This window comes from Heteronotia binoei, chromosome 16 (assembly GCF_032191835.1).
Source record: "Heteronotia binoei isolate CCM8104 ecotype False Entrance Well chromosome 16, APGP_CSIRO_Hbin_v1, whole genome shotgun sequence".
Taxonomy (NCBI): Eukaryota; Metazoa; Chordata; class Lepidosauria; order Squamata; family Gekkonidae; genus Heteronotia; species Heteronotia binoei.
This window is the reverse complement of record NC_083238.1, coordinates 47,465,373-47,491,968: the sequence shown is the minus strand read 5'-3', so window position 1 is coordinate 47,491,968 and position 26,596 is coordinate 47,465,373. Positions and strand designations below refer to the sequence as shown.

At 46.1% G+C, this 26,596-nt stretch overlaps 2 protein-coding genes across 2 annotated transcripts in view; one reads left to right on the top strand and one right to left on the bottom strand.

The window, feature by feature from the left end:
* Positions 1-4,791: 4,791 nt before the first annotated feature.
* LOC132585289 (alpha-aspartyl dipeptidase-like) lies at positions 4,792-19,050 on the bottom strand. The gene is made up of 8 exons (XM_060257095.1): positions 18,802-19,050; positions 17,282-17,370; positions 14,324-14,398; positions 12,664-12,743; positions 11,207-11,380; positions 8,911-8,970; positions 6,479-6,561; positions 4,792-5,349 (listed from the first exon to the last, which is right to left on the bottom strand). Exons 1-8 carry the CDS (start codon positions 18,900-18,902, stop codon positions 5,274-5,276), a joined length of 738 nt encoding a protein of 245 aa, XP_060113078.1. The 5' UTR covers positions 18,903-19,050; the 3' UTR covers positions 4,792-5,273.
* The window catches only part of LOC132585286 (cytochrome P450 20A1), a 46,184-nt gene continuing 38,198 nt past the window's right edge, over positions 18,611-26,596 (top strand). Inside the window, exons 1-3 of the mRNA XM_060257092.1 lie at positions 18,611-19,174; positions 24,479-24,528; positions 26,316-26,482. Of these exons, the coding sequence (XP_060113075.1) occupies positions 19,103-19,174; positions 24,479-24,528; positions 26,316-26,482 (289 nt within the window). The 5' untranslated portion in view covers positions 18,611-19,102. The remainder of the gene's footprint in view (positions 19,175-24,478; positions 24,529-26,315; positions 26,483-26,596) is intronic.

Sequence of the window (26,596 nt, the reverse complement as noted above, 5' to 3'; positions counted from 1 at the left end):
CTTTACAACATTGCAAGAAAAAAAAGGTCAGGGGACATTGAATGAGAGCACAACAGTTCAAAATCATAGGAATTTGTAGAATTGCATTTTCTATTCTTTAGCAACTTGCTGTGGAAATTGTGCTGCTACTTAAAAGCTTGATTTTATTTTTCTGAACAAAGATTCACTTATCACGTGCCTCTGCGTTTGCTTAAAACACTACACTCAAAGTTGAAATGGGACGTTAACCCTTATAGCGGTAATGGCAAATGATAATCTCATACAGGTAATTCTGATTGTGCAATTGTGATTATAAATTAATCTTAATGCCAAAAATGCCTTCAAATTTTAGATGGAATGAAGTGTTTTGATATTACTAGCCTTCATGCAATGTTAAAATATTTGTTAGTCTTCTGTGCAATACCTTTCTTGTATTTTTTGGGATGCTTTTAAGGTTAAGTAATATACTGTTTGTATTATTTTAATAAGTTTTGACTGGTAAGATTTATAATTCTAAGTGTGTATGTATGTATATTGGCCAACACTGAATTTGTTTTCTGTACAGCATGTTGGAAAATGTTTTAAAATTTTGCACTTTGTAGGATTCACACGTTTGTAACTTAACCCTTTTTAAAATGCTTGCTGACTTTGTACATAAAACGATTATCTAATTAGGTTTATATATAATGGAAGAGTCTGAAGCTAATTAAATAAAAAACAGAACATGTGATTTTTGCACGTAGTAATAGTTTAATTATTGCTTCCTGACCTTGGTCAAACATAGCATGTACACAGAAACAGATATGCATACAGTTTAGTCCAGGGGTGTCAAACTCATTTGTTATGAGGGACGATCTGACGTAAATGAGACCTTGTCAGGCCAGGCCATGTGTGTCATAAAATGTAATGCCAAGTAGTGGAGATATAAACTTTATAAAGGGCACAGACAAACATAATTAAAGATTTTTAACAAAACTTAAAAGATGCTTAAAAGGTTAGCACTCTTGCAAAATTTTGTTTAAGTTTCTGATAACTGTCACCTCTTGCCCTGAATTACTGCATCAAAATCTGGAGACAATGTCTGTGCTGTAGCAATCTTGAGTATGCTGATCAGGTAAGTATCTGTAAGTTGCAAACTTATTTTTGATTTATTGACAATCATTACAGAAATCTCAGTCAATGCTTTGAGCCTAAGACCCAGGGGAAAACATGAAATGGCTGGGAATTGTGAACTTTTGGTGTAGTGGTTAAGTGCGTGGACTCTTATCTGGGAGAACCAGGTTTGATTCCCCACTCCTCCACTTGCACCTGCTGGAATGGCCTTGGGTTAGCCATAGCCATCGCAGAGGTTGTCCTTGAAAGAGCCCCACCTACTTCACAGTGCGTTGCTTGCAGACCTGAGAGGAGCTCTCCGGGAGCCTGATCCAGCCCTTGGGCCGCAAGTTTGACACCCTGCCTGGTTTAGTCAGTCGGATTATTTCAGGTGGGATGACAGCGGTAGGTTACCTGGGCGACGTAACAAACTCTTTATTCTGATTTTGTATCTCCCAACAAGGAAGAGCGCTCAGAGTTGGTGGGAAAGAGCAAGTTTGTGTTTGTTCTTCCATGCAGGCACACATTGGACTGCACACGCGCAGGCTGGCCTCAAAGAAAACTTTCTAGCTTCAACAGGCTGAAAAGAGCACCCTCTCCCCTGTGGCACATGACACAGTGTTTTCTGCCGAAATCAACGTGCTGAGGGGAGAGGCACCATTTCCCCTCAGTTCCCTCTTCTGGAGAAGATGTTTAATCTAACCCTCTCTTCAAATTGTTTTCCAATGTTCAGTAGGGCCTTTTCCCGCTTCGTTTCGATGGCCCAACCTCTTTTAAAAATGTGCCCAATGATGCAACCAAGATGACTCAAACTGACAGTCTTCATCTCTTGTGCCTCTGAGAGTTTCACAGTGCCAGGTCTTGTTGCCACTGCGCACACATCACTCCTAAGGCTTGTTACACAAATCTGTGTCCAGCATGTTCTTGACCAATAGAAACCCTCAAAGGAGTCCAACGGAGGAGGAAGAAAAAAAGGTTATTGCAACAAACTGAGAGCAGAGTTAGGCCATAGCCAACAATACTAATGTACTGCAAAGAGGGGATGCCACAAAGCAGCATGTCAGACACACACAACCAAATTGTAGCATGCTGCAGTCAGCGCATAAGAACATAAGAGAAGCCATGTTGGATCAGGCCAATGGCACATCCAGTTCAACACTCTGTGTCACAAAGTGGCCAAAAACCCCCCAAGTGCCATCAGGAGGTTCACAAGTGGGGCTAGAAGCCCTTCCGCTTCCCCCCCCCCAAGCACCAAGAATACAGAGCATCACTGCCCCAGACAGTTCCAACAATACGCTGTGGCTAATAGCCACTGATGAACCTCTGCTCCATATTTTTATCCAATCCCTTCTTGAAGCTGGCTATGCTTGTAGCCACCACCACCTCCTGTGCCAGTGAATTCCATGTGTTAATCACCCTTTGGGTAAAGAAGTACTTCCTTTTATCCGTTCTAACCTGACTGTTCAGCAATTTCATTGAATGTCCACGAGTTCTCGTATTGTGAGAAAGGGAGAAAAGTACTTCTTTCTCTTTCTCCATCCCATGCATAATCTTGTAAACCTCTTATCATGACACTCCACAGTCGACGTTTCTCCAAGCTAAAGAGCCCCATACAATGTCACCCCGCATCCCCGCAGTTCCACTCCGACAGTGGTCACCAGCTTTTTTCCAATACAGTGACACAAACAAAATAGCATGGTATGGTGACCCACTTGCAAAAAAAAAAAGTGCATGCACACATCAATAAAACAGGGAAAGCCCACCCCCCTTTCACAGGCCACTGTGTGACACAGTGTTGGACTGGATGGGCCATTGGCCTGATCCAACATGGCTTCTCTTATGTTCACAGTCTTCCTGATCCACTTTTGGATCAGGATTCAGATTTGGACACACCACTCTCACCCAGCGGCAGCCCCATAGCCAGAAAATTTTGGGTAGAGGGGTCTGGGAGATGAAAAATTTGTTGGGGAGGGGGCTGCGGGGCTTGGCTGCTTCTTCCCTCCAGCCGCCAGCCCTCCGTCCCAGCTCTCTCTCACCCCAAAAAAGAAAAAAAGGCGGGGAAGGGGAGAGTTCCCATAATAAATGAGGTGAGGGGGTGGGGTGGGGGGTTATTTTAGTGTGTCTTACAATCGCTGTTTTTTCTTTCTGCTGCTGCTCTCTCTGTTCCTGTTGCTCTCTCTCTGCCTCTCATGCTGTTGTGCTCTCGCTCTGCCTCTGCCTCTCCCTCTCCATTTCTCTCTGCTGCTCTCTCCGTCCCTGTTGTAGTCGCGCTCTCGCTCTGCCTCTCCCTCTCCATTTCTCTCTCTCTGCTGCTCTCTCCCTGTCCCTGTTGCAATCGTGTTCTCACTCTGCCTCTCCCTCTCCGTTTCTCTCTGCTGCTCTCCCCCTGTCCCTGTTGCAGTCACGCTCACTCTGCCTCTCCATTTCTCTCTCTGCTGCTCTCATTCTGCCTCTCCTTTCCGTTTCTCTCTGCTGCTCTCTCCTTGTCCCTGCTGCAGTCGCGCTCTCACTCTGCCTCTCCATTTCTCTCTCTGCTGCTCTCTCCCTGTCCCTGTTGCAACTGAACTCTTGCTCTGCCTCTCCCTCTCCGTTTCTCTCTGCTGCTCTCTCCCTGTCCCTGTTGCAACTGCACTCTCGCTCTAACACTCTTTCGCGATTTTCTCTCTCTCTCTCTCTCTGCTGCTGTCTCCATCCCCGTTGCAGTTGCGCTCTCACTCTGTCTCTCCCTCTCCGTTTCTCTCTTTCTGCTGCTTTCTCCCTGTCCCTGTTGCAGTCGTACTCTCGCTCTGCTGCTCCCTCTCTATTTCTTTCTCTGCTGCTTTCTCCCTATCCCTATTGCAGTCGCATTCTCACTCTGCCTCTCCCTCTCCATTTCTCTCTCTCTGCTGCTCTCTCCCTGTCTGTTGCAACTGCACTCTCGCTCTGCCTCTCCCTCTCCGTTTCTCTCTCTGCTGCTCTCTCCCTGTCCCTGTTGCAACTGCACTCTCGCTCTGCCACTTTCTCTCTATTTCTCTCTCTGCTGCTCTCTCCCTGTCCCTGTTGCAGTCGTGCTCTCCCTCTGCCTCTCCCTCTCCATTTCTCTCTCTGCTGCTCTCTCCCTGTCCTGTTGCAACTGCACTCTCGCTCTGCCTCTCTCTCATGGTTTTTTCTCTCTCTTTCTCTGCTGCTCTCTCCGCCCCCGTTGCGCTCTCTGTGCTGCTTTCCCCGTCCCCACTGCAGTCATGCTCTCTTTCTCTGCCGCTTTCTCTCCATTTCTTTTTCTGCTGCTCTCGCTGTCCCCCTTGCAGTCACGTGCTCACTCTCTCTTGCCACTCTCTCTCGCTGTTTCTCTCTCTCGCGCTACCTCCCTTTTTGTTGGTTCCAACAGAGGGGCCCTACAGAGGAAAGGGGGGGGGGGTTAAATAGAGCAGACTGGCCCCTCCAGGCCCTCCCTCCCATAGCTACAGGCTTGCCCAATGAGCTACGTGTGTCCTTTTTCAGAAGAGAGTCCAGTAGCACCTTTAAGACTAACAAATTTTATTGTAGCATAAGCTTTCGAGAAACATCTCTTTGTCAGATGAAAAGAGCTGTGTTTCCTGAAAGCTTATGCCAGAATAAAATTTGTTAGCCTTAAAAGGTGCTACTGGACTCTCAACTGTTTTGCAGCTAACTTCTCTGGATCTTCTACAGAAGAGAAGCTTGCAGTAGGCCTGCCTTGTCCGAATGAAAACACTGACTCTGTTAGCTCCGAAGAACTTTATTGTTTTGTTTTCAAAATTATTGCTTAAGCAGGGGTACAAAACTTTTCCAGCCATTTTTTTTAGGAAGACAGAGGAACTGGGGATCCTGTTCTGGTTTGTCTACTGCACCATTACTGTAATCTTCCATTCAGGTGAGATGAGGTACGAGGTGGACATCACAAACTCTGAGCTGGAAGTCCCTCCTCTGCAGACAGTGACTGCTCAGTGGCAAAGGGAAGAACACTCTGCATATGCTCTTAAGACTTCATACTGGTTGGTATGCATCTCCCGGATCTAAACATTATCACCAAGAGATTCTGGAGCTCAGCTTTGGAAAGCCCAAACTCCACCCAAAAGCCAGGCACAAGGCCCAGTAATTTAAGAACCAGTGGCAACTGTTGGTGACAATTTTGGCCCCACACCCTGTTCAAGGCATTTTGATACCGATTCAGCAGGCATACTGGTTTGGACATGACAGATGTTTTAAGGCTTCTCAAGATCCTCAGCCAGCAGGAAGCTAAAATCCATTCCTGGTTTATGTTCTGTTGGGGAATTCCCTCTAAACAAAGAGAAAATGAGTAACTTTGCAAATTTTGAAAAAAGTAGTTTTAGACAACAACAAATGGGGAACATACAAATACCCGCATGTTCTCTCCCCCGCTCTGTACGCCCTGTCTTTTACTGAAGACTGGTGATATTGTTGTGGTTGCCTAGCAACCTCCATAATGGCCACTGAGATCTCCTTTATTAAAGGCATGGGTGCTGTTTCTATTATTCTGGTGAGTTTTAACCCTGCTAATGTGGAGGGCTGGAAAAGGCAAATGTGAGAAAGTGTTGCATAAGGGCCTTCAAAGCATGAAGCCAACACAGAGTGTTCTGTCCCTGAGGCAAATGGCAGATTCTAAGGGCTCGAAAGCTACATTAGCCTCCTTTCTAAAACACCTCTGTAGGTACTTAAATTTCACAAAAACAATTTCGTCTTAAATGATGCTCAGTCTTGAGCTAGGGAGGTGTGAAGCAAAAAATCTGTATGTTTGTTCACACAAAGAGTTGGTTTTATACCCTGCCCTTCACTACCCAAAGGAGTCTTGGAGTGACTTAAAATCACCTTCGATTCCCCACAACAGACACCTTGTGAGGTAGGTGGGGATGAGTTCTTTGAAAACTGCTCTTGAGAGAACAGCTCGGAGAGAACTGTGACTGACCCAAGATCACCCAGCCAGCTGTACATGGAGGAGTCAGAAATCAAACCCGGTGTTCCAGATTAAAGTCCTGCTGCTCTTAACCACTACACTAAATCTGTTGCATGGGCTGTAGTGAACAACACTTGGCATCTGGGCCCTTGTTAACACCACCGCTAACAGGCTGGGCCACACCATCTCTCGTTTTCCACTGGCCTCATAAAATGGTGTCTCATTTCATGGGGCCTTTCATCCAAATCAGCTGGTTTGCTAGTGCTCAGGTTTGGGGGGCTGCTAGTTTTAAAAGCCGGACTTTGATATTATTGGGATTCTGAAGTTTAGCACTATTGAAGCTTGGGGGCTGTTTTATACTGAGGGGATTTTTTAAAAGATCATGTACTGCCTCTACTTCATCAGGAGATGAAAGGTGGTATAGAAAAACTGGTTTAGTAAGCAAAAAATGCACTATCATTCAAGTGGCAAAAGGAACACATCTCTTTAGTTTACCTCACAAACAGCCGAGCCCCAGTTTTTCCTTGCAAGGTAGCTTTATCTCCTTCCACAAGCAGCAGCGATCCTTCACGCAAGCCCTGAATTGAGTTAAGAACACCACATTAAGTCAGCCGCCCTGAGCCACCTGGTGGGAAGGGCGGGATATAAATCTCAAATAAATAGAAATAAATTAAAAAAAATTATTATTACTGCCACAGCAAAAATCAGGGCAGATCCACATGACCTTGTGCCTGGCAACAATACAGTAATTGCGACGTGAAGAAAAACTAAGTTGTGAGCATGCTGAGGAAAATACAGTGATACAAAGGTCAAAGCCTTCCCAGATCAACCTGTGTTCTGAACTTGTCACTCTGACTGTATGAACTGGAACTTTTGGTTTCTCTACAGTGCACTGTCTATAATTGTTGAACTTGGGGAAGGGGGAATAATTATCTCTAGTATATACTTAAGGAAAAGCATAACAAGCCATGGTGAGAACAAAATAGGGAGTCGATTGCACCTTTAAGACCAACTTAGTTTTATTCAGAACGTAAGCTTTCGTGTGCATGCACGAAATCCAAAAGTTAAAATCCAATAGCAGAATAGTAAAATTAGCAAATTCAGAAAACCTTTGATCTGGGTTGCATTAGCGCGGGAAACCATAAAGCAGTAACATATCAGAATGTGAGAATGCCTGTTAATTATTCTATTGCTAATAAACTGGGTCAAAATGAGGGCATTTCTTTCCCAGAAGTTTTTCCTGTCCAACTAATTTACCTTTTAACATGTAACATAAATATATACATCATTCTAGTTTGCCATTAGGAAAAAAATACATTAAAATATAGTGGAAGATGGGTTTAGTATATGTAGTGAGATAAACAGCCAATATCCCTTGTTTGAGTATGTCAACACAAAAGCATTATTCTTATACACTATCCTAAAAGAGAAATACATTGGAATACTGTGGATATATCGTCATACTTGGGGAAAGTGGGTTTAGCATATGTAATAAGATAAATAAACAAAGCAACATCTCTGTTTAGTCCTGGGGAGGTGTTTGTTCCAAGTTTCATAATAGTTTGTAATTCAGCAATTCCCCTCTCCATTCTGTTCTTGAAGTTCTGAGAGTGCAAGAAAAAGGTTTACCCCCCAGTACTTTTGAAAGAGAGCTGTCACTATTCAATAGAGGTTGTAAGTTGTTGATGATTTGTTAGTGTTTTCAGTTGAGAGTTGTGTGTGACCACTAGTGGTGTTCTGTTATTGCCTTTTTTGGGTTTGTCTTGTAACAGGTTTTCTCTGGGTATCATTCTGGCTTTGTTAATCTATTTCCTGATTTCATCAGGTGGGTACTTTAGTTCCAAAAAGGTTTGTTATAGATCCCTCAGGTGAGAATCTCTGTCAGCAGGATTGGAGCAAATGCGGCTATAGTGTAGAGCCTGGCTGTATATACTGGATCGTTTGGTATGTTTGGGATGGTAGTTGGAGGCATGCAGGTATGTGTCAGTCAGTAGGTTTCCAGTATAAGATAGTGTCTATGCATCCATTGTGTATTTTAACAGTAGTGTCCAGAAAATGTATTTCTGGCGTAGACTGGTTCATTGGCAGGTTGATGGTGGGGTGGAAGTCAATGAATGCCAGTGTGAGGTCACAGTTCAGAGTGTCAGACGAAGTTCAGGCAGAAGATCAGTTCGAGTCTTCACTCTGCCACGAAACTTGCTGTGGTGGTTGGGAGGATAAAATGGAAGACAGGAGAATGATGTGTTCTCCTAAATGAATCCAGTGGTGTAGTGGTTATCAGACCAGGATCTTGGAGACCCAGATTCGAATTTCCACTTTGTCATGGAAGCTCACTGAGAGACCTTGGCCAGTTGCATACTCTTGGCCTAACCAGTGTTCCCTCTAAGCTGAGTTCATGTAAGCTAGCTCAAGTTCTTTAGCCTCTGGCTCACACATTTTTGTCTTAGCTCAGCCTGCTCAGGAAGGAGGACCCCAGAGCACACTAATTTATGCAGTAGCTCACAACTTTAATGCTAGGAGCTCACAAAGTAGAATTTTTGCTCACTAGACTTCACACCTTAGAGGGAACATTGGGCCTAATTTACCTCACAGGATTGTTGTGAGGATAAAATGGAGGATAGGGGAATCAGGTAAGCCACCTTGGGTCACTGTTGGGAGAAAGGTGGGGTATAAATGAAGTAAATAAAATATTTTTACAATTGACCAAGCCACTGTTGTCTGTTTATGGACCTTCCTCAGTTCCATGTGCTCTGTTTATTACAATGCACCCTTCCATTTTGGAGTCGTGCAACTAGGGCTCAGTCTGAGACAGAGCAGGTTGCTTTCTGGTACATGCCCAGTGAACTCCAATTTAAACTAGTACGCCAAATGGTGGTGGTGGGGGAGGAACCTTTAAAAAACACAGCTTTTGGATGGAAAAAACTCACCAGCACTGGAGGGGTGTTTGGTTCTTCGTGATACTGAAGAATCCTTTTCTCACGAGTTTCCTGCAATTATAATTAACAAAAAAAAAATTACCCACCTGATAAAAACATAGTCATATTTTAGAACCTAAGACACAACGCCGGTTAAATGTTGTTTATTCTCTTGTTAGGTGTATAGCAGGGGTGGCCAACGGTAGCTCTCCAGATGTTTTTTGCCTACAACTCCCATCAGCCCCAGCCATCGGCCATGCTGGCTAGGGCTGATGGGAGTTGTAGGCAAAAAACATCTGGAGAGCTACTGTTGGCCACCCCTGGTGTATAGGATGAATAAAATGTGTGTCTTCAAGATAAGGGTTTTTTTTTAAAGGTTCATTTTAGGTTTTAGGAACCCAAATGAGAATTTGTAATTGGAGAGAACTAAATAAAGTAAACTTTCTCTATTCTTAATACAAGTGGAGTGGGTGTGTCAGGAAGCGTTTTCTGAATTCAAGAAACAAGGATTTTAAAAGGCAAGCTGCATATGCTGCCACTGGAAGCGCAACTTCAATCTACAAATAGACACAGATTTATACCTAGTTGAAGCTGTAACATCTTGCAGATCTACTCTGCTCTGCTAAGACCCCACTTGGAATGTTCAGTTTTGGGCACCAAGTTTTAAGAAGGATATAGACAAGCTGGAACGGGTCCAGAGCAGGGCGACGAAGATGGTGAGGGGTCTGGAGACCAAATCCTGTGAGGAAAGGTTGAAGGAGCTGGGCCTGTTTAGTCTGGAGAGGAGGCGGCTGAGAGGTGATAGGATCACCATCTTCAAGTACTTGAAGGGCTGCCCTATACAGGAAGGTGTGGGATTGTTTTCTGTAGCCCCAGAAGGTAGGACCAGAACCAATGGGTTGAAATTAAATCAAAAGAGTTTCCGGCTCAACATTAGGAAGAACTTCCTGACAGTCAGAGCGGTTCCTCAGTGGAACAGACTTCCTCGGGAGGTGGTGGGCTCTCCTTCCTTGGACAGCAATGAAGATCTTGTGAATTTAGGGGGAGGCATTTGTGAGTTTCCTGCATTGTGCAGGGGGTTGGACTAGATGACTCTGGAGGTCCCTTCCAACTCTATGATTCTTGCTGGGATGCATGAAGGCCAGAAGCAGATGCACAAGCTGTTCATAAGAAGCAGCATGGTAGAAGTTTATAACCCTATTCATGGGGCAGATAGAGAGGACTTTTTCCCCCTCTCCCAGAATACAAGAACTTGGGGGCACCCAGCGAAGTTGACGGGGAAACGAAACCAGACAGACAAAAAGAAATACCAGCTAGAGATTAAGATGTGAAACTGCCAGAGGATGCGTTGATGGCCACAAGTATAGATGGCTTCAAAATGAGCTTAGGCAGGTTCAAAGAAAAGACCACCAATGGCTGCTAACCATAGGGATTAAAGGGATCCTCCATATATATTTTTTTATTTATTCAGCTTATATCCCGCCCTCCCCGCCGAAGCAGGCTCAGGGCAGCTCACATTTCATAAAAACCAGTATTGATATAAAACACAAACATAAAATATAAGTAAACATCTGGATCCCAGCACCAGCAGGGAAAGCCTCGGTTATATTCACCAGAGCAGGGTGGCCAAACTGTGGCTCAGAAGCCACATGTGGCTCTTTCACATACACAGTGAGGCTCTCAAAGGCCCCATCTGGCAGCTTGGAGAATGCATTTAAAGTTGCTTTCTTTCCACCTCTCCCTCCCATCTAGTTTTCCTCCTTCTTCCTGCCCATGTCTTACAACCCTCAAACATCTGACATTTATTCTATGTGGCTCTTACATTAAGCAAGTTTGGCCCACCCCTGCCCCAGAGCAACTGGTTGGCTGTGGCGTGAAACGGGACTGGATGGACCTTTGACTTGATCCAGCAGGACTCTTCTGATGTTCTCATAAAGGCTTTAACCTTTGTTCAGTGGAGTGGCAAGACAGAGGTAAGACCCACCCCCATGTCTGCTCTGATTAGCAGCAGCAGCTGTCCAAAGTCTCAGGTATGCAAGGTCTCATGCTGCGGGGAGATGCCGGGGATTGAACCTGAAACCTTCTGCAGGCCAAAGTACGCATTCTACCTGTGAGGCAGAGCCTCAACCCACGTGTGTCTGCAGAGCGCTCCGCTTCATAAGCGTGCCTGTCACCCTTCCAAATATGATGCCAAACTACAGAGAAACCGTTATCCAAAGGGTAGAGTCTCTTTATGTTTCTGAAGGGCAGCGTTCCTCAGCAGAAATGGCATGCAGCTGTGGCTAAAGTTGGTCTGAAAAGACGTTACCCCCATGTGAGTGCTGTTGACATCCGGATCCAAGTAATGCGGGTTGATGTTGAAAGGAACCAAACCAAGGGCCGACAAGGAAGGGGGGTACACGATGGGCATGTCGTTGGTCGTGTTGATGCTGATCGTGGCCACGTTCGTTCCTGCGCTGGATCCCATGTACGGGATCCCATCCTACAAGACACAATGCATTTTTAAGTTTTTTAAAAAACAGAAAATGCTAACAAGGAAACACTGATTCAAAGACCCTTGCTCAAGACCTCCAGTCCAACTTGGCTCTGTTCTTTACAAAGATCACAAAGTCGGCATCAGTATCTGTACTTAACGATGCTCCGTGGTGCAAAGGGAGGCACGCCAGTTTTGTGATGATATGCGACGGCGTCCAGGGCTGTTTCCTGTTACATTCCTAACAGCGAGAGGAATCTGGGTGTTTAAAGCATATCTAGCGAGTACACATTTGGGGAGTGCAACCGGATAAGAATGTGTAGGTGTTTTGGCATCAAAGTCTAGCTCAGGGGTTCTACTGGACTTGAACACAACATTCGGTGCAGGACCCAAGTGTCAGATAACAGCTGCACTAAACACGTGGGCCCAAGTTTCTACTGTGGAGACAAATCTATCGCTATGCAGCTATTATAGGAGACTGATTGCTCAGCTTTCATATGTGTAAATTAAAAATCCGCTAAGAGACACCATAAATTTTAATGGTGGAAATCTCACAGAAATGTTCTGAACCTTGTTGGTCTCCTGTGAATGTACTGTAAAGATTGGGTTCCAGTGGGAAATAAGCCTCCAAACTGAAAAAAGACAGAAGAAACATCTTGATCTCTAGAACAGACATCTTTGGAAGGGCTTCTTTTAGTTCCATGAACTAAATACTGGACTATTGTCATGCCTTTGTGATTGGAAAGACTGCTTTTGAACTGTCTTCTGTTTATATTGTTTTGCTACATGCTTTCTATTTGAAGTTCTATGTGCAAGTTTTGTCAGAACACCACTGACCTCTACATTACACTGTCTTGTTGTTTAAAATTTATGGTGTCTCTTAGCGGTTTTTTAATTTACACAGCTATCCACTAAGATCCTATCGTTTTGCTCAGCCTTCATATGGCAGATGATGCACTCTGACAGAAGCCTCCCTGAGAAGGCCAAATTAGAACACAGGCACAGAACGCCCATAAACATAAAGGACATTGTCAGGGGTGGAATTCTAGCAGGAGCTCCTTTGCATATTAGGCTGCACACCCCTGATGTAGCCAATCCTCCAAGAGCTTACAAAAAAGAGCCTTGTAAGCTCTTGGAGGATTGGCTACATCAGGGTGTGTGTGTCCTAATATGCAATGGAGCTCCTGCTAGAATTCCACCCCTGGACATTGTAATGTTTTGCTACCACACAACTATGCTTTCAGAACGTTCTGTCGCTTTCCTTCCTACCGCGCGCCGAAGAGTTATACTACCTCGAGAATTCTTTTCCTGATCGGCTGTATCAGACCATTGTCATAAAGAGCTTTCAAAAGGCGAAAGGTGTTGCCACCACCTGCAGGGAAAAAGAAGTCTGGTTGACCTGAAGCTGACCACTTGTGTTAACACAGGTCCAGGAGAACAAGACCTGAACCCAGCAGGAGACCCAAGCCATGTCCAGACCGATATTCCTCCAAGATCAGAGCTATTGGGAAGGGATTATGGCTCAACAGCATAACACATTCTTCGTATGCAGAAGATCCAAGGTGGGGGTGGAAAGGACCATCAAGTCACAGTTGGTTTATCATGAGGTTCTCAGGGCAAAAGACATTCAAAGGTAGTTTGCCATTGCCTGCCTCTGCTTAGCAACCTTGGCCTTCCTTGGTGGTCTCCCATCCAAATAATAAAGGCAGACCCAAGATCTGATGAGATTGGGCTACTCTGGGCCACTATGGTCAGGGCTCAGCCTCACAGACCTCAGTTAAAAGATCTCAGGTTGCAGCTTTCAGAAAGACCTTTTATACAAGATGAGGGAAAACCACTCCCTGCCAAATTAGCTAGACAGCTCAGTAAAAGGCAGCATGGAGAGACGACGACTGAGGGGTGACACAATAAAGGTTTACAAAATTATGCATGGGATAGAGAAGGCAGAGAAAGAAGTATCCCCCCCCTTTTCTCACAATACCAGAACTTGGGGCACTCCATGAAATTAATGAGCACTAGGCTTAAAACAGATAAAAGGAAGTGCTTTTTCACCCAAAGAGTAATTAACATGTGGAATTCACTGCCACAGAAAGTGGTGGCAACTACAAGCACAGACAACTTCAAGAGGGGACTGGATAAACATAGATTTTATATATTTTAAATTGGTTTTTAACTGTTGATTGTTTTTATGATGTAACCTGCCCTGAGCCTGTTCTATGGGAAGGGCAGGCTAAAAATCAAATCATATCAATAAATAAAATAAATTAGATAAATCTTAGATATAGGGGATTAGATAAACATATGGAGCAGAGGTCCATCAGTGGCTATTAGTCACAAAGTATAGAGGGAACTTTCTGTCTGGGGCAGTGATGTTCTGTATTCTTGGTGCTTGGGGGGGGGGTAACAGTGGGAGGGCTTCTGGAGTTCTGGCCCTGCTGGTAGACCTCCTGATGGCCCCTGGGTTTTGGCCACTGTGTGACACAGAGTGTTGGACTAGAGGGGCCATTGGCCTGATCCAACGTGGCTTCTCTTATGTAGCTTTATGTGGTCCTATATCGTCAACTGCTGGGTTGAGAGCTGACATCTAGGCTGCATCCAGCCACTACTGAATCAAGCATTATTGTTCGTTTGCAAGTAAATTCTCTTGTTTGCACAGAAAAATCCAGTTGCAAATAACTGCCATAGCATAATACCCAACAGTGGGTGGATATTGCCCTAATTTTCAGTTCCCAACTGCTACACCAGACTAGACGTTACTGCCCCAATTGGTCATGAGATTTGAACGGAGATATCTGTCAAATAACTTCAGTGTCACTGCTGACCAACAGAAACCAGAGATTAGATCTCTCTCTTAAGGCAACAACTCCAGATTTCAGTTTTGTTTTGTTGTTATCAAGAATGTGAATAAGTGAGGCATGTTCAGGGAAAGTCCACAAAGGAGCTCCTATTTACCAATAAATATTGCTTCCGCTTTTCCTACAGCTTCTCTGGGATCTGGAGATTTGTGAATACTGTCTAGTCCGTAGCCTAAGGAAAAAGACACAACATTAAAAATAAATGGGAAAAAAAATAAGTTGTGAAGAGACAACCCCCTGCTTTTTCACCACAGATGTGCTGGTGAACACCCCTTCTTCCTACCCTTGTTTGTGGCAGCTTTCTGGTTTCAATTTGAGGCCAAATGGGGGCACTTCGTCCAATTGACTTCTGTCTCCTCAGACAGAATTTAAGGTATTTTGATGCTCCTCAGACAAAATGTAAGGTATTTTGATGCCCCTGACAAGATAACTCCTCCTAGACCTGCATGGCTTGGTCAGAGCCTCACCCCTCTGTTTTTTCCCCCCACAAGTCATGAATATCTAAATCAGGATTAAACTGCAGTTTAGAATCTTGGGGCTTTTCCCCACAGGTTTTTAGCCCAGACATACAGCAATGTAATATCAAATCACCCACTAGAGAGAGCAAAACACGTGCAGAGCAGACACCCCCCCAAAAGCAACAATCACAAGCCCAGAAAATGGCTTTTGTGGGGAGCAAACAAAACCGTTTTCCAGGCACCCCATACTAGACACCGCTGTAAACAAGATTGGTTCAAAGCATCTGAAACCAGGAAGCCTTCCACAAGCTGAGCACAAAGGGACTAAAAAAGGAGAGTGCGCAATTATCTTTATTTATTAAACTTGATGAATCGCCCCATACTAGCTAGTGCCAGGCTCTGGGCGATGTACAACATTAAAATAGAATACATATATTAATACCAATAAAATCAGTTACATTAAAAATAGATTACAAAACCCCAATGGCGTCTAAAGTGCTATTGTTCAGTTATTACAGGGCAATATGTCAAGTTTGGACCCATAAAGGGAAACACACACACAGATAGGCAGGGGTGGAATTCTAGCAAGAGCTCCTTTGCATATTAGGCCACACACCCCTGATGTAGCCAGTCCTCCAAGAGCTTACAAGGCTCTTTTTTGTAAGCTCTTGGAGGATTGGCTACATCAGGGGTGTGTGGCCTAATATGCAAAGGAGCTCCTGCTAGAATTCCACCCCTGCTGATAGGGTTGTCTGAATATCTGAATGCAGTTTCAGTGTCTGGGCAGGAAATGGAGTAGTACAGGAGAGTATGGCAAACTGGTGCTTGTTGGAATCTTCATTTTGGAGTGCCAGGTGACTAAACGGTCCCCCCCCCCAATCTCCTGTGGGGACTAGCTGCACAAGGATCAGTGCTGATTTTTCATTAGGGCATGAAAAATCAGCAGGCCTGAGGCATCAGCTGGCCCCCCTCCCCAAAGCATCATGGGATACCAAATAGGGGCAGAACCTTCCCAACCATTTTGTGGGGGGTTGGGGGTGGGAAATCTGATTTTAGCAGGAGGAGAACAGTGAGTGAGGAGAACGTAACCCTTCCCATGCCTTCCACTTATCCACCCCCACAGCCTCTTTCCACCAGCTTTAGTCACTTCCAGAACCAGAGCTCAGATGGTACAGACATGGGGGAGGAAGGGGGGACCTATCGGGAGGTCTCTGTGTCCGGTGCCGCTGTTTCTATTAAACAACAGAGCAAATGCGATGAAGGTGATTCAGGGATTTTGTAGCAGGAATTCCTCTGCATATTAAACCACACCCCCTCGATGTAGCCAATCCTTCAGGAGTTTACAGGGCTCTTCGTACAGGGCCTACTGTAAGCTCCAGGAGGACTGGCTACATCAGGGGTGTGTGGCCTAATATACAAAGGAGTTCCTGCTACAAAAAAAGCCCTGAGGCGATTAGTGCATCAAACTAGGATCTGGGTATCCCAGGTTCAAATCTCTGCTCTGGCCTAAAGCCTTCTAGATGGCCCTAGGTAGACCCACTCTCCCAAGTCTATTTCAGCTCCAAATGATTGAATGATAACATGGTCGTTAAATGGTCGTTTCTCACTTCCTTGCAGAAACAGGGGTGCGGAACTTGAGCCACTAAACGGAATACAACCTCCCAGACATGGAGATCAGTTCACCTAAGACCTGTTATTTCCTGCAATAACTGGCATTCTCAAGCCACTAGTGGACTGCAAAGCCTCCAGTTTCACAGGCCAGCAGTACTTCAGTGGCAAATCAGGATATCTGGCTACAAAGTCCTTGCTATTAAAAGTCACTGATTCAGGATAACAACCCTGGAAGTCTTCATAGGTAATAAATACTGTATGCCGGGGTCCCCAGAGTGGTGACCAGGGGCACTCTTGACGCACGCCAACATCTTTCCTGGTGCCTGTTGAATGTTTTCAGAAAGTGGGCAGGGGCGGGTGAGGCTTTGGCCCAGCAGGGCTTCTGATTGGCCACAGGAGAGTTGATGGACTGTGCGAATTTTTGAAAATGTTGCTTCAGCAGCAGCTGCTACCACAGCACAAGAGTCTTCATGTCAGACTGAAGGTAAGCTGTGGCACCCATTTTGTGGCTGGCTTCACCCCCCATGGCAGCCATTTTGTGGTTCTGCCCACCATCCCGTGTCAGAATTCCAAAGATGCTCACCGGTTCAGAAAGATCAGGTACACCTGCTGAAGGCTTTATTCCTGATTTATATTATCTTATGACATTGCTTATTATTCGTCTCATGCTATTGACTGTGTTAATGTAATGGTAGGGTCAGGGGTGGAATTCTAGCAGGAGCTCCTTTGCATATTAGGCCACACACCTCAGATGTAGCCAATCCTCCAAGAGCTTTCAAAAAAGAGCCTTGTAAGCTCATGAAGGATTGGCTACATCAGGGGTGTGTGGCCTAATATGCAAAGGAGCTCCTGCTAGAATTCCACCCCTGTGTAAGGTAGACCGTGTTATCCTCTTTGAGTTTCAGTAAGAAAGGTGGACTGTAAATAGGTAAACAAGGATTTATTTTTTTCCTCTCAAGGCTGATAAATGGCAATCCTTGCCTTACCTAAGCTTTCAAACTTCTCTCTCGCCATCTTGGCATAGGCTTCTCGGTCACTCAGGGCATAAGGAACAAACAAAATTCTCTTCACGTTCCTGAGAAAGACAACTCGGTCACTGCACGTGCAAACGGTTTACCGGTGGCTAATGTCAAGACATACAAACGAATCTCAGGAACACTTCTGCACACTGTATCCAGAACTCTCCAATTCATCCTGACTTCATATTTTCAAGCAACAACGGGAAAACCCCTAAGATTTTGCTATAAGTGGATGAGCATGTCCAGAGACTGCAAGCAGAGAGGCCCTGCCCACTGGAAAGAAGGAAGGCACTGAGACTACAAGGCAAAAGCATGGACCCTCCCCTTCATTCCATCACTTCCTGAATTCCTACATTCTTCCTCATGACTCCTTCTCCAAAGCTGGATTTGCAGGGATCAACAAAAAAGGCATGGCTTAAAGAGGACATTGCTTCTCTTTTGTGGCTGGGAACAGATAGTGCAGGGAACAGATAACCAGGTTAGTGGAGACCAATACTCCCTCTTCTAAACTGTGGAGTCTTGTGAGCAAAAAATCTACTTTTTGAGCTTCTGGCATTAAAAGTTGTGAGCAACTGCATAAATTTAGTGTGCTCTGGGGCCTTCCTTCCTGAGCCAAGACAAAAATGTGTGAGCTGGAGGCTAAAAAAACTCTGAACTAGATCACATTAATTCGGTTTAGAGCAGGGGTGACCAAACCTGCTTAATATAAGAGCCACGAAGAACGAACACCAGGTGCTTAGGAGTCACAAGACATGAATGTCAGATGTTTGAGAGCCAAAAGTCGAGAGAGGGGAGGAAAGAAAGCAACCTTAACTTTAAATGCATTCTTCAAGCATGGGTGAAAGTGTCCTAAATACTATGAATAAAATAGGAAAAACTCGGCTTCGTAATATCTTTAGAGACTTCAGCCCCAACAGGGTTAGGGTTTTGGGTGGAAATCACTCCCGGAGTAGCCCAGCCCAAAGCGCTCCACTGCTTTGCCTGACTCGAGTCACGTTTACTCGAAAACCAGCCATGTTTTAAAAGGGGAAAGATCAAAAAACATTCCCTGGAGAAGCCGCAACGCAGCCCCGATCCCTCCCCGTGGCGCTTTCGCACATGCTAAATATTGCAGTTTCGATCCACTTCAGCGACCGCTTGCAAGTTGCAAGTGGATTTCGCCATTTCACCCAATCAAATCCAGTTGCAAAGTGGACTGAAAGTGTGTTATTTAGTGTGCGTAAAGCGCTGCGTGGAATCGCGTCCCCCGGACTTCCAGAGAGCCCCGCAGAACCACCACCCTCCTGCTTCCTCGGGAGTCAGTTCCGCGGGGCTCAGCTCAAAGTGCACCGGGATTGCGGCCGCAGCCTCCGCGGAAAGCGTGCCTCGGAAGGCAACTTTGTCGGGAGAGAAAGGGGTCTAGGCGCCCATCCGTCCCCCGCTCCCTTTGCGCAAAGCACCCACGCTGCAAACTTTCCCGTTTGCGCGACGGAAGGATTCGCACTCACGGCCCCAGGAAGTCCTGGATGTGTCGCTGGCAGTGCTCCAGGTAAGCCCCGCCGTGCAGCGTCGAGTTGGAGACCAGCAGCAGCCGCCGATGCTTCGCCATCTGCGCAGCCGCTCGAACCCAGCCAGGCGGCGGGAGGCGCAAAGAAGCCAGGCCGGCCGGGGCGCAAATCCGCCTTCTCTTCCTCCTCCTCGGCTCGATTGCTCTCGCCTCCTGGGGGGCGGCCCCATCGCCGCCCCACCCCGCCAAGGAGGAGGAAGCCCCACCTCGGGACGTGGCCGAGAAGCAGCGGCGGCGGCAGCATGCTGGACTTCGTCATCTTCGCCGCCACCTTCTTGCTCCTCCTGGTGGGCGCCGTCCTCTACCTCTACCCGGTAAGCGCGTGGGGGGAGAGAGTGGAGCCGTGGGGTATGGGGAGCGGGCAGCCCTCCAAGTAGGGTTGCCAGTCCCCAAGTGGGGACAGGGGATCCCCCGGTTTGGAGGCCCTCCCCCCTTTAAGGGTCATCAGAAAGCGGGAGGAGGGGAGGGAAATGTCTGCTGGGCACTCCATGATTCCCTATGGAGACAGATTCCCCTTAGGGTATAATGGAGAATTGATTGCGAGTATCTGGGGCTATGGGGGCCCCTGTTTTTTTGAGGTAGAGGTGCCAAATCTGCAGCATAGTATTCAGTGCCTCTCCCCAAAATGCCCTCCAAGTTTCAAAAGGATTGGACCAGGGGGGTCCAATTCTATGAGCCCCAAAATAAGGTGCCCCTATCCTTCATTATTTCCAGTGGAGGGAAGGCATTTAAAAGGTGTGCGGTCCCTTTAAATGTGGTGGCCAGAACTCCTTTTGGAGTTCAATGATGCTTGTCACAATCTTGCTCCTGACTCTACCCCCAAAGTCTCCTGGCTCCACCCCCAAATCTCCTCCCCAGATATTTCTTGAATTGGGCTTGGCAACCCTACCTCCAAGGCGGGCATCTGAGAGGGGTGCCAGCCTCCAGGTGCGACCTGGGGATCCCCCGGAATTGCGGCTCATCTCCAGAGTAAAGAGTTCAGTTTTCTTGAGAAAGGGGATGCTTTGGAGGGCGGACTTTATGGCATGTGCCCCACTGAGGTCTCTGTCCTCCCCAGGCAGACTCCACCCCCAAATCTCCAGGAGTAGTTGCCATCTCTAACCCGCCCTCGGGGCATCACATCAATGTGCCAACCTCCAGGTGGGACCTGGGGACCCCCTGGAATTGCAGCTCATCTTCGGACTCCAAAGTTCAGTTCTTCTGGAGCAAATGGATGCTTTGGAAGAATTGTGACCCCACTGAGTTCCCTGTCCTCCCCAGGCTCCACCCCCAAATCTCCTGAAGTAGATTTATTTTATTTATTTAATCAGATTTATATCCCGCCCTCCCCTGATGGGCTCCGGGTGGCTAGCAACAAATAAAAGCAACATAAAATATTTTTAAAAAGCAAAATATACCATGCCCCCAGGGCGTCCCATCAAGGTGCCAACCTGCACCTGGGACCTGGGGTCCCCTAGAATTGCAGCTCATCTCCAGCGTAAAGAGTTCAGTTCCCCTGGAGAAAAAGGATGTTTTGGAAGGGGACTCTTCGGCATTGTGCCCCACTTAGGTCCCTGTCCTCCCCAGGCTGTCTCCCCAAATCTCCAGGAGTGGATGGCATCTCTCCCATGCCACCCGGGGCATCACATCAAGATGCCAACCTCCAGGGGAGACCTGGGAATCCCCAGGATTTGCAGCTCATCTCCAGAGTAAAGAGTTCAGTTCCCCTGGAGAAAAAGGATGCTTTGGAGGGGGGACTCTCTGGCCTTGTGCCCCACTGTGGTCCCTGTTTCCCCAAATCTCCAGGAGCGTATGAATTGGCCCCTCCTGTTCAAACTCCTGGCTTAAATCGCCATGAAACTTCTGGTTTGTGGCTCTGACCTATTGATCAGACCATATTCAGTAAATACCTGAGACAGACCCAGCGAAACATGATGCCGTCTTAATGTAGTTGGCTGGTTTTAACGGAGACTGTATTTATGAATGGTTTCGTGTATGAACTTTGCGTTATAACCAGGCCTTATTTTGGGAAGAAGCTGACAGGAGTAGAGCCTCTAAATGTTTGTTTTCTTTCTTTCTTTCTTTCTTTCTTTCTTTCTTTCTTTCTTTCTTTCTTTCTTTCTTTCTTTCTTTCTTTCTTTCTTTCTTTCTTTCTTTCTTTCTTTCTTTCTTTCTTTCTTTCTTTCTTTCTTTCTTTCTTCCTCTCTTTCTCTCTCTCTCTCTCTCTCTCTCTCCCCCCCCCCCCCAAAAAAAACAAACTTGCTTCTGGGCTCCATTGTTCAACCCCCCCCTGTGAGAATTTCGTTGAACTCTTAAGATCTGACAAACTTTCTAATATTTTTCCCCACACAAAAAAATGGGGAAATAACCAAAACATAAAGCAGGCAGATGGAAATCTTCGTCATGCCACCGTGGCCACATAGGAGAAAATAATAGGGGAGGGACGGTGGCTCAGTGGTAGAGCATCTGCTTGGGAAGCAGAAGGTCCCAGGTTCAATCCCTGGCATCTCCAAAAAAGGGTCCAGGCAAATAGGTGTGAAAAACCTCAGCTTGAGACCCTGGAGAGCCGCTGCCAGTCTGAGAAGACAATACTGATTTTGATGGACCAAAGGTCTCATTCAGTATAAGGCAGCTTCATGTGTTCATAATTTAAAAAGTAGGACGGGAGTAAGGTTTGATTATGACAATTATAATTCAATAAACATTTTAGGGTAGATGCTGAGCTGATATAATTCTTCACATCTTCCGGTGATATCAGGGATGTGTGGCATACGCAAACGAGATGTGCTAATGAGCTCCAGCACCTCTTTTTCTACCAAATGACCCCCAGTCATAACCCACCCTAAGCCCGCCTCAGCAGGAAGGGCAGGATAGAAATTGAACTAATAAATAACTAAAGGGCATCTCTACCCCCCAACCACCGCTGATGGCCAGAGAGGAATTGGCAACACTTAAAGTGAAACGGGTGTCCCATTGGCTGCTGAACAGGATTTTATTCCGATGTAAATTTTGTGAGCCAGCCTTCACTTCTTGGGATGCACAGCAAAGTGAATCCAATTTATTGGCACAATGGATGCAGAGAATGAACGATTCACTCGGCGGGGGTGTGCAGCGCTCCCAAAGGTTTGCTCAATAAGCAGACTGTAAAACCAGGATAAGCAGGTAGGGTGGAAAGTTACAGAACACATGAACACATGAAGCTGCCTTCTACTGAATCAGACCCTCGGTCCATCAAAGTCAGTATTGTCTTCTCAGACTGGCAGCGGCTCTCCCGGGTCTCATGCTGAGGTTTTTCACACCTATTTGCCTGGACCCTTTTTAGTTGGAGATGCCGGGGATTGAACCTGGGACCTTCTGCTTCCCAAGCAGATGCTCTACCACTGAGCTACCGTCCCTCCCTTTATTAAATTAAATTGATTACCCCCCCCCCCCCCAGAGGGTAATGTTAGAGTCCAGTGGCACCTTTAAGACCAACAAAGTTTAATTCTGGGTATAAGCTTTGGTGTGCGTGCACACTTTTTTAGATCTATTCAGCCCTGTTGTTCATTCATGTCCTCCTTCATTGTCTTTTTCTTGTTGAAATGTGGCAAACTTACACTGTGTTGAGGGCAATTACTCCCCCGGAGAAGAGCCCAAGATACCAGGTCAAGTAGTGCTTTCTTTACATAAATCTAATGATGCAGGGAAAAACCCAAAGAGAGTGTTGAGGAACAAAACAGTGACTTTAGCCCCAAGGTATTGATCCATCCCAACTCTCATCCACCACAGCCCTCCCGAGAACCGTAGGTCAAATGTTCTTCTCACCCTTTTCTCAAACTGTCCAAGTCTCCTTTTTTGTTTTGAAAGTCTCAAGGCTGCAGTCCTCTGTACACTTTGTTGTTGTTCATTCGCACAGTCTAGTCCTTGTGACACATGGACCAAGTCACGCCAGGCCCTCCTGTCTTCCACCATCCTCTGAAGTCTGCTCAAATTCGTGTTTGTTACATCAGTAACGCTGTCCAGCCATCTCATCTTTTGTCGTCCCCGTCTTCTTTTGCCTTCTGTCTTTCCCAGCATCAGGGTCTTTTCCAGGGAGTGCTCCCTTCTCATTTGGTGTCCAAAAGATTTGCGCTTCAGCATCTGACCTTCCAGGGAACAGTCAGGGTTGATTTCCCTTAGGATTGCACACTTATCTGGGCATAAACTCCACTGAATATTGTTGGGGCTACTGCTGAGTAGGCCCTGACCTGCATGACCCAGACTGGCCCAATCTTGTCAGATTTCAGAAGCTAAATGGGGTTGGCCCTGATTAGGACTTGCGTGTTTTGGATGGCCTAGGCTAGCCTGATCTCAGAACTCAGAAACTAAGCAAGGTTGGCCTGGGTTACTTACATGGATGGGAGGAAATCCAGGATTGCTACATGGAGGCAGGCAATGGCAAACCACCTCAGAGCATCTCTAGCCTTGAAAATCCCATGAGGAGTCACCTGAAGTTGACTGCTGCTTTGGGTTGCCAGGTCTCCTTGACTCACTGGCAGGGGACTGCCTTTCCCCATATGTGCCCTGGAGATGACTACAATCTGGCACACAACAGCTGCTGACCGTCCCTGGCCCGAAGAACATCCGTCTTGCCTCGGCCAGGGCCTTTTCAGCCTTGGCCCCAGCCTGGTGGAATCAGCTCCCTCTAAAGATCCGGGGCCTCACTGAATTATCTTTCTGTAGGGCCTGTAAAACGAAGCTATTCCACCAGGTCTTTGGTTGAGGCAGCAGGCATCCTACTCCACCGGCTGGCCCTATATGGCGATCCATCCCTGCTGTAACATAAATTAATTTTATTTACTATCTTCAGGTCACATAATATGTGCCCAACTGAGCCGCCATTTATAATTTGTATGATCTGTCAAACTGTATTGTCCACAAAGATTTCAGGTTTTCACGGCTGGTAACATCATTAGGGTTTGTAGAATCTTTCGGGATCAAGTGCCGTGTTCTACTGGAGAAAGTTTTCCTTCCAGACGTTTCATTCTCAGCTGCGGAGAACGTCTGGAAGGAAAACTTTCTCCAGTAGAACACGGCACTTGATCCCGAAAGGTTCTGCAAACCCTAATGTATTGTCCACATCGCTCTGGTTTTAACTATTGTTTTTAATGCGGTTTTTAGAATGTTGTTATCCGCCCCGAGCCCATCCTTGGGAAAGGGCGAACTATAAATTGCCTAAAATAAAATAAATAAAAGGGGTGGGAGGGAGCATTCTGGGAGTGTGGCTGGGCCCCGCCCCCAGACAGCTGTGTCCTCGTGCAATGTCCCCAGTGTGATGATGTCACGTGGAAGTGACATCATCATGTCAGGGAAATAGCATGGCAATGCTCTGGTTTAGGGGCAAACCTCTGTGGTAAAATTGTCATCAAACTATACAGTTTTGCCCTCAGCATCACTATACAGTGTCTCCGACACAATGATATTGCATCATTGTGTTGGGGATGTCACTGTTTGGGAGTGCGGTTTCCCCAGCTGGCCAGAAATTTGGGTGGGGGGGGGGTCCTCTGCCAGGGGAATGGGAACCCTACTACTGTTGAATGACTCTATTGAATAGACACATGTAGAATTGTGCAGTTAGTCACACAACAATTGGCTGAGTTTTAGTTTTCCTTCTCCTTTAGGCTTCCAGGCAGGCTTCTGGTATCCCAGGACTGACTCCGACTGATGAAAAGTAAGTGGTTTTTGTAGAGGGGCTGTAAATATGTATTCCTCCCCTCTCTCAAACACACATGGGAACTCTGTGAGTCCTCCCCACACTCAGCAAACCGGATTTCCCCCACAGCTCTCCTTGCCAGTGATCCGCTGTGTTGCTCTGCTTGGTGCATATTGTTGCTCTTGTTCCTGTTAAGAAGCCGGGCTTGCATGCCTGGGGTCGGGAAATGAACATGGTTTAATCATGGTAAAACACCACCAGCGTTCCTTCTAAGCTGAGTTAGTGTGAACTAGCTCACAGATTTTGTCTCCAGCTCACACATTTTTGTCTTAGCTCAGGAACGATGACCCCAGAGCAAACTAGTTTATGCCAATAGCTCACAACTTTAATGCTAATACCTCACAAAGTAGAATTTTTGCTCACAAGACTCCACAGCTTAGAGGAAACATTGAACACCACGCACACCAAAGGGGGAAAGTACCTAACTGAGAAAGACAGGGTAGACCAAAACAAGGTTGTGAGCACAAAGAAACAGAGAAAAGGAATATGTTGCAATGTATAAATGAACAAATTCAATGAGGCGTGCAAAACATAACACCGATAATTTAATATATAAACAATCCAAACACAATAAAGAAGCGCTAAATGTTTTTGGCATGAAGCCTTCACCAATGGCTTATGGCCATAATTCACACACAGTCCTATCTAACTCTCACCATAAAAGACATGAGAAATCACAGGAACCAGGAAGATAACCAAATTAATTTTTGGAATGAATTAAATACTCCTTGTGTAAAATCAGTTGCCATGAGCCAGTGATGAAGCCTTTGTGCCAAGATGTGTTTGGCATCCTGTTTTATTGTAGTTGGCAGTGTGTTGTTTTATTTTTGGGTGCACAATTGTTTCCTGTTTGAGATTTGTTTCTATATTAATTTCTTGCACGTGCCTGAATTTGTTCATTTATGTATTGCATACTACTACTAATTTCTTCTACTTACAGTGCAATCCTAAAAAGATTTTTCTTGGGAGTAAACCCCATTGAGAAGATGGGTTTGCTTAGGATGGCTCATGCAACTTAAGCCCATTGATTTTAAAAAGAATGAAAATTATTCAGTTATTAATTATCTAGTTACATTTTATATCAAATTCTTAAATAATGTACTATGTAAAGGTTTATAACTTGATTTCAGTGGGCTTGGACTGGAGTAAACTCTGCTTAGGATTGAACTGCAAATTATGGTACAGGCCAAGAGAGCTGTGCAGTAAACCTGCACAGAGTAGGCCTCATGGGGGAGCAGAAAGTTCGGATGAGACGCCCCTATTGGGACACCTTTCTGACCACCAGGGGTAGAATTGTAGCAGGAGCTCCTTTGCATATTAGGCCACATACCCCTGATGTAGCCAATCCTCCGAGAGCTTACAAAAAAGAGCCTTGTAAGCTCCAGGAGGATTGGCTACATCAGGGGTGTGTGGCCTAATATGCAAAGGAGCTCCTGCTACAATTCCACCCCGGCCAACTACTACCCTGCACGTGTAGAAAAGGAAATGGTGTGGCCTGTTCCTTGACTCCTTGCAGTCCAACTGGTCCAGTGATCAGGGCTTTTTTCGTAGCAGGAACTCCTTTGCCTATTAGGCCACACCCTCTGATGTAGCCAATCCTCCTGGAGTTTGCAGTAGGCCCTGTACTAAGAGCCTTGTAAGCTCTTGGAGGATTGGCTACATCAGGGGGTGTGGCCTAATATGCAGAGCAGTTCCTGTTACAAAAAAAAGCCCTGCCAATGATCTTTCTCCTGCTTTCTTCCTAGAGATGGGAACCTCCCAGATATCGTTACCAGCGGCAGCTTGCACGAGTTCCTGGTGAACCTCCACGAGAAGTATGGCCCAGTTGTCTCCTACTGGTTTGGGCGGCACCTGGTCATCAGCCTGGGGTCCATCGACGTCCTGAAGCAGCACATCAACCCCAACAGGACGTGTGAGTTCCTGTGGAAACTCTTTCCTGAAATAAAACTGCTGTTTCCAATAACTGCCAGGGCTGGATGCTTGTCGAGCTTGCTGCTGCCTAGCTGTGGAGGTTGTGTAAATAAAA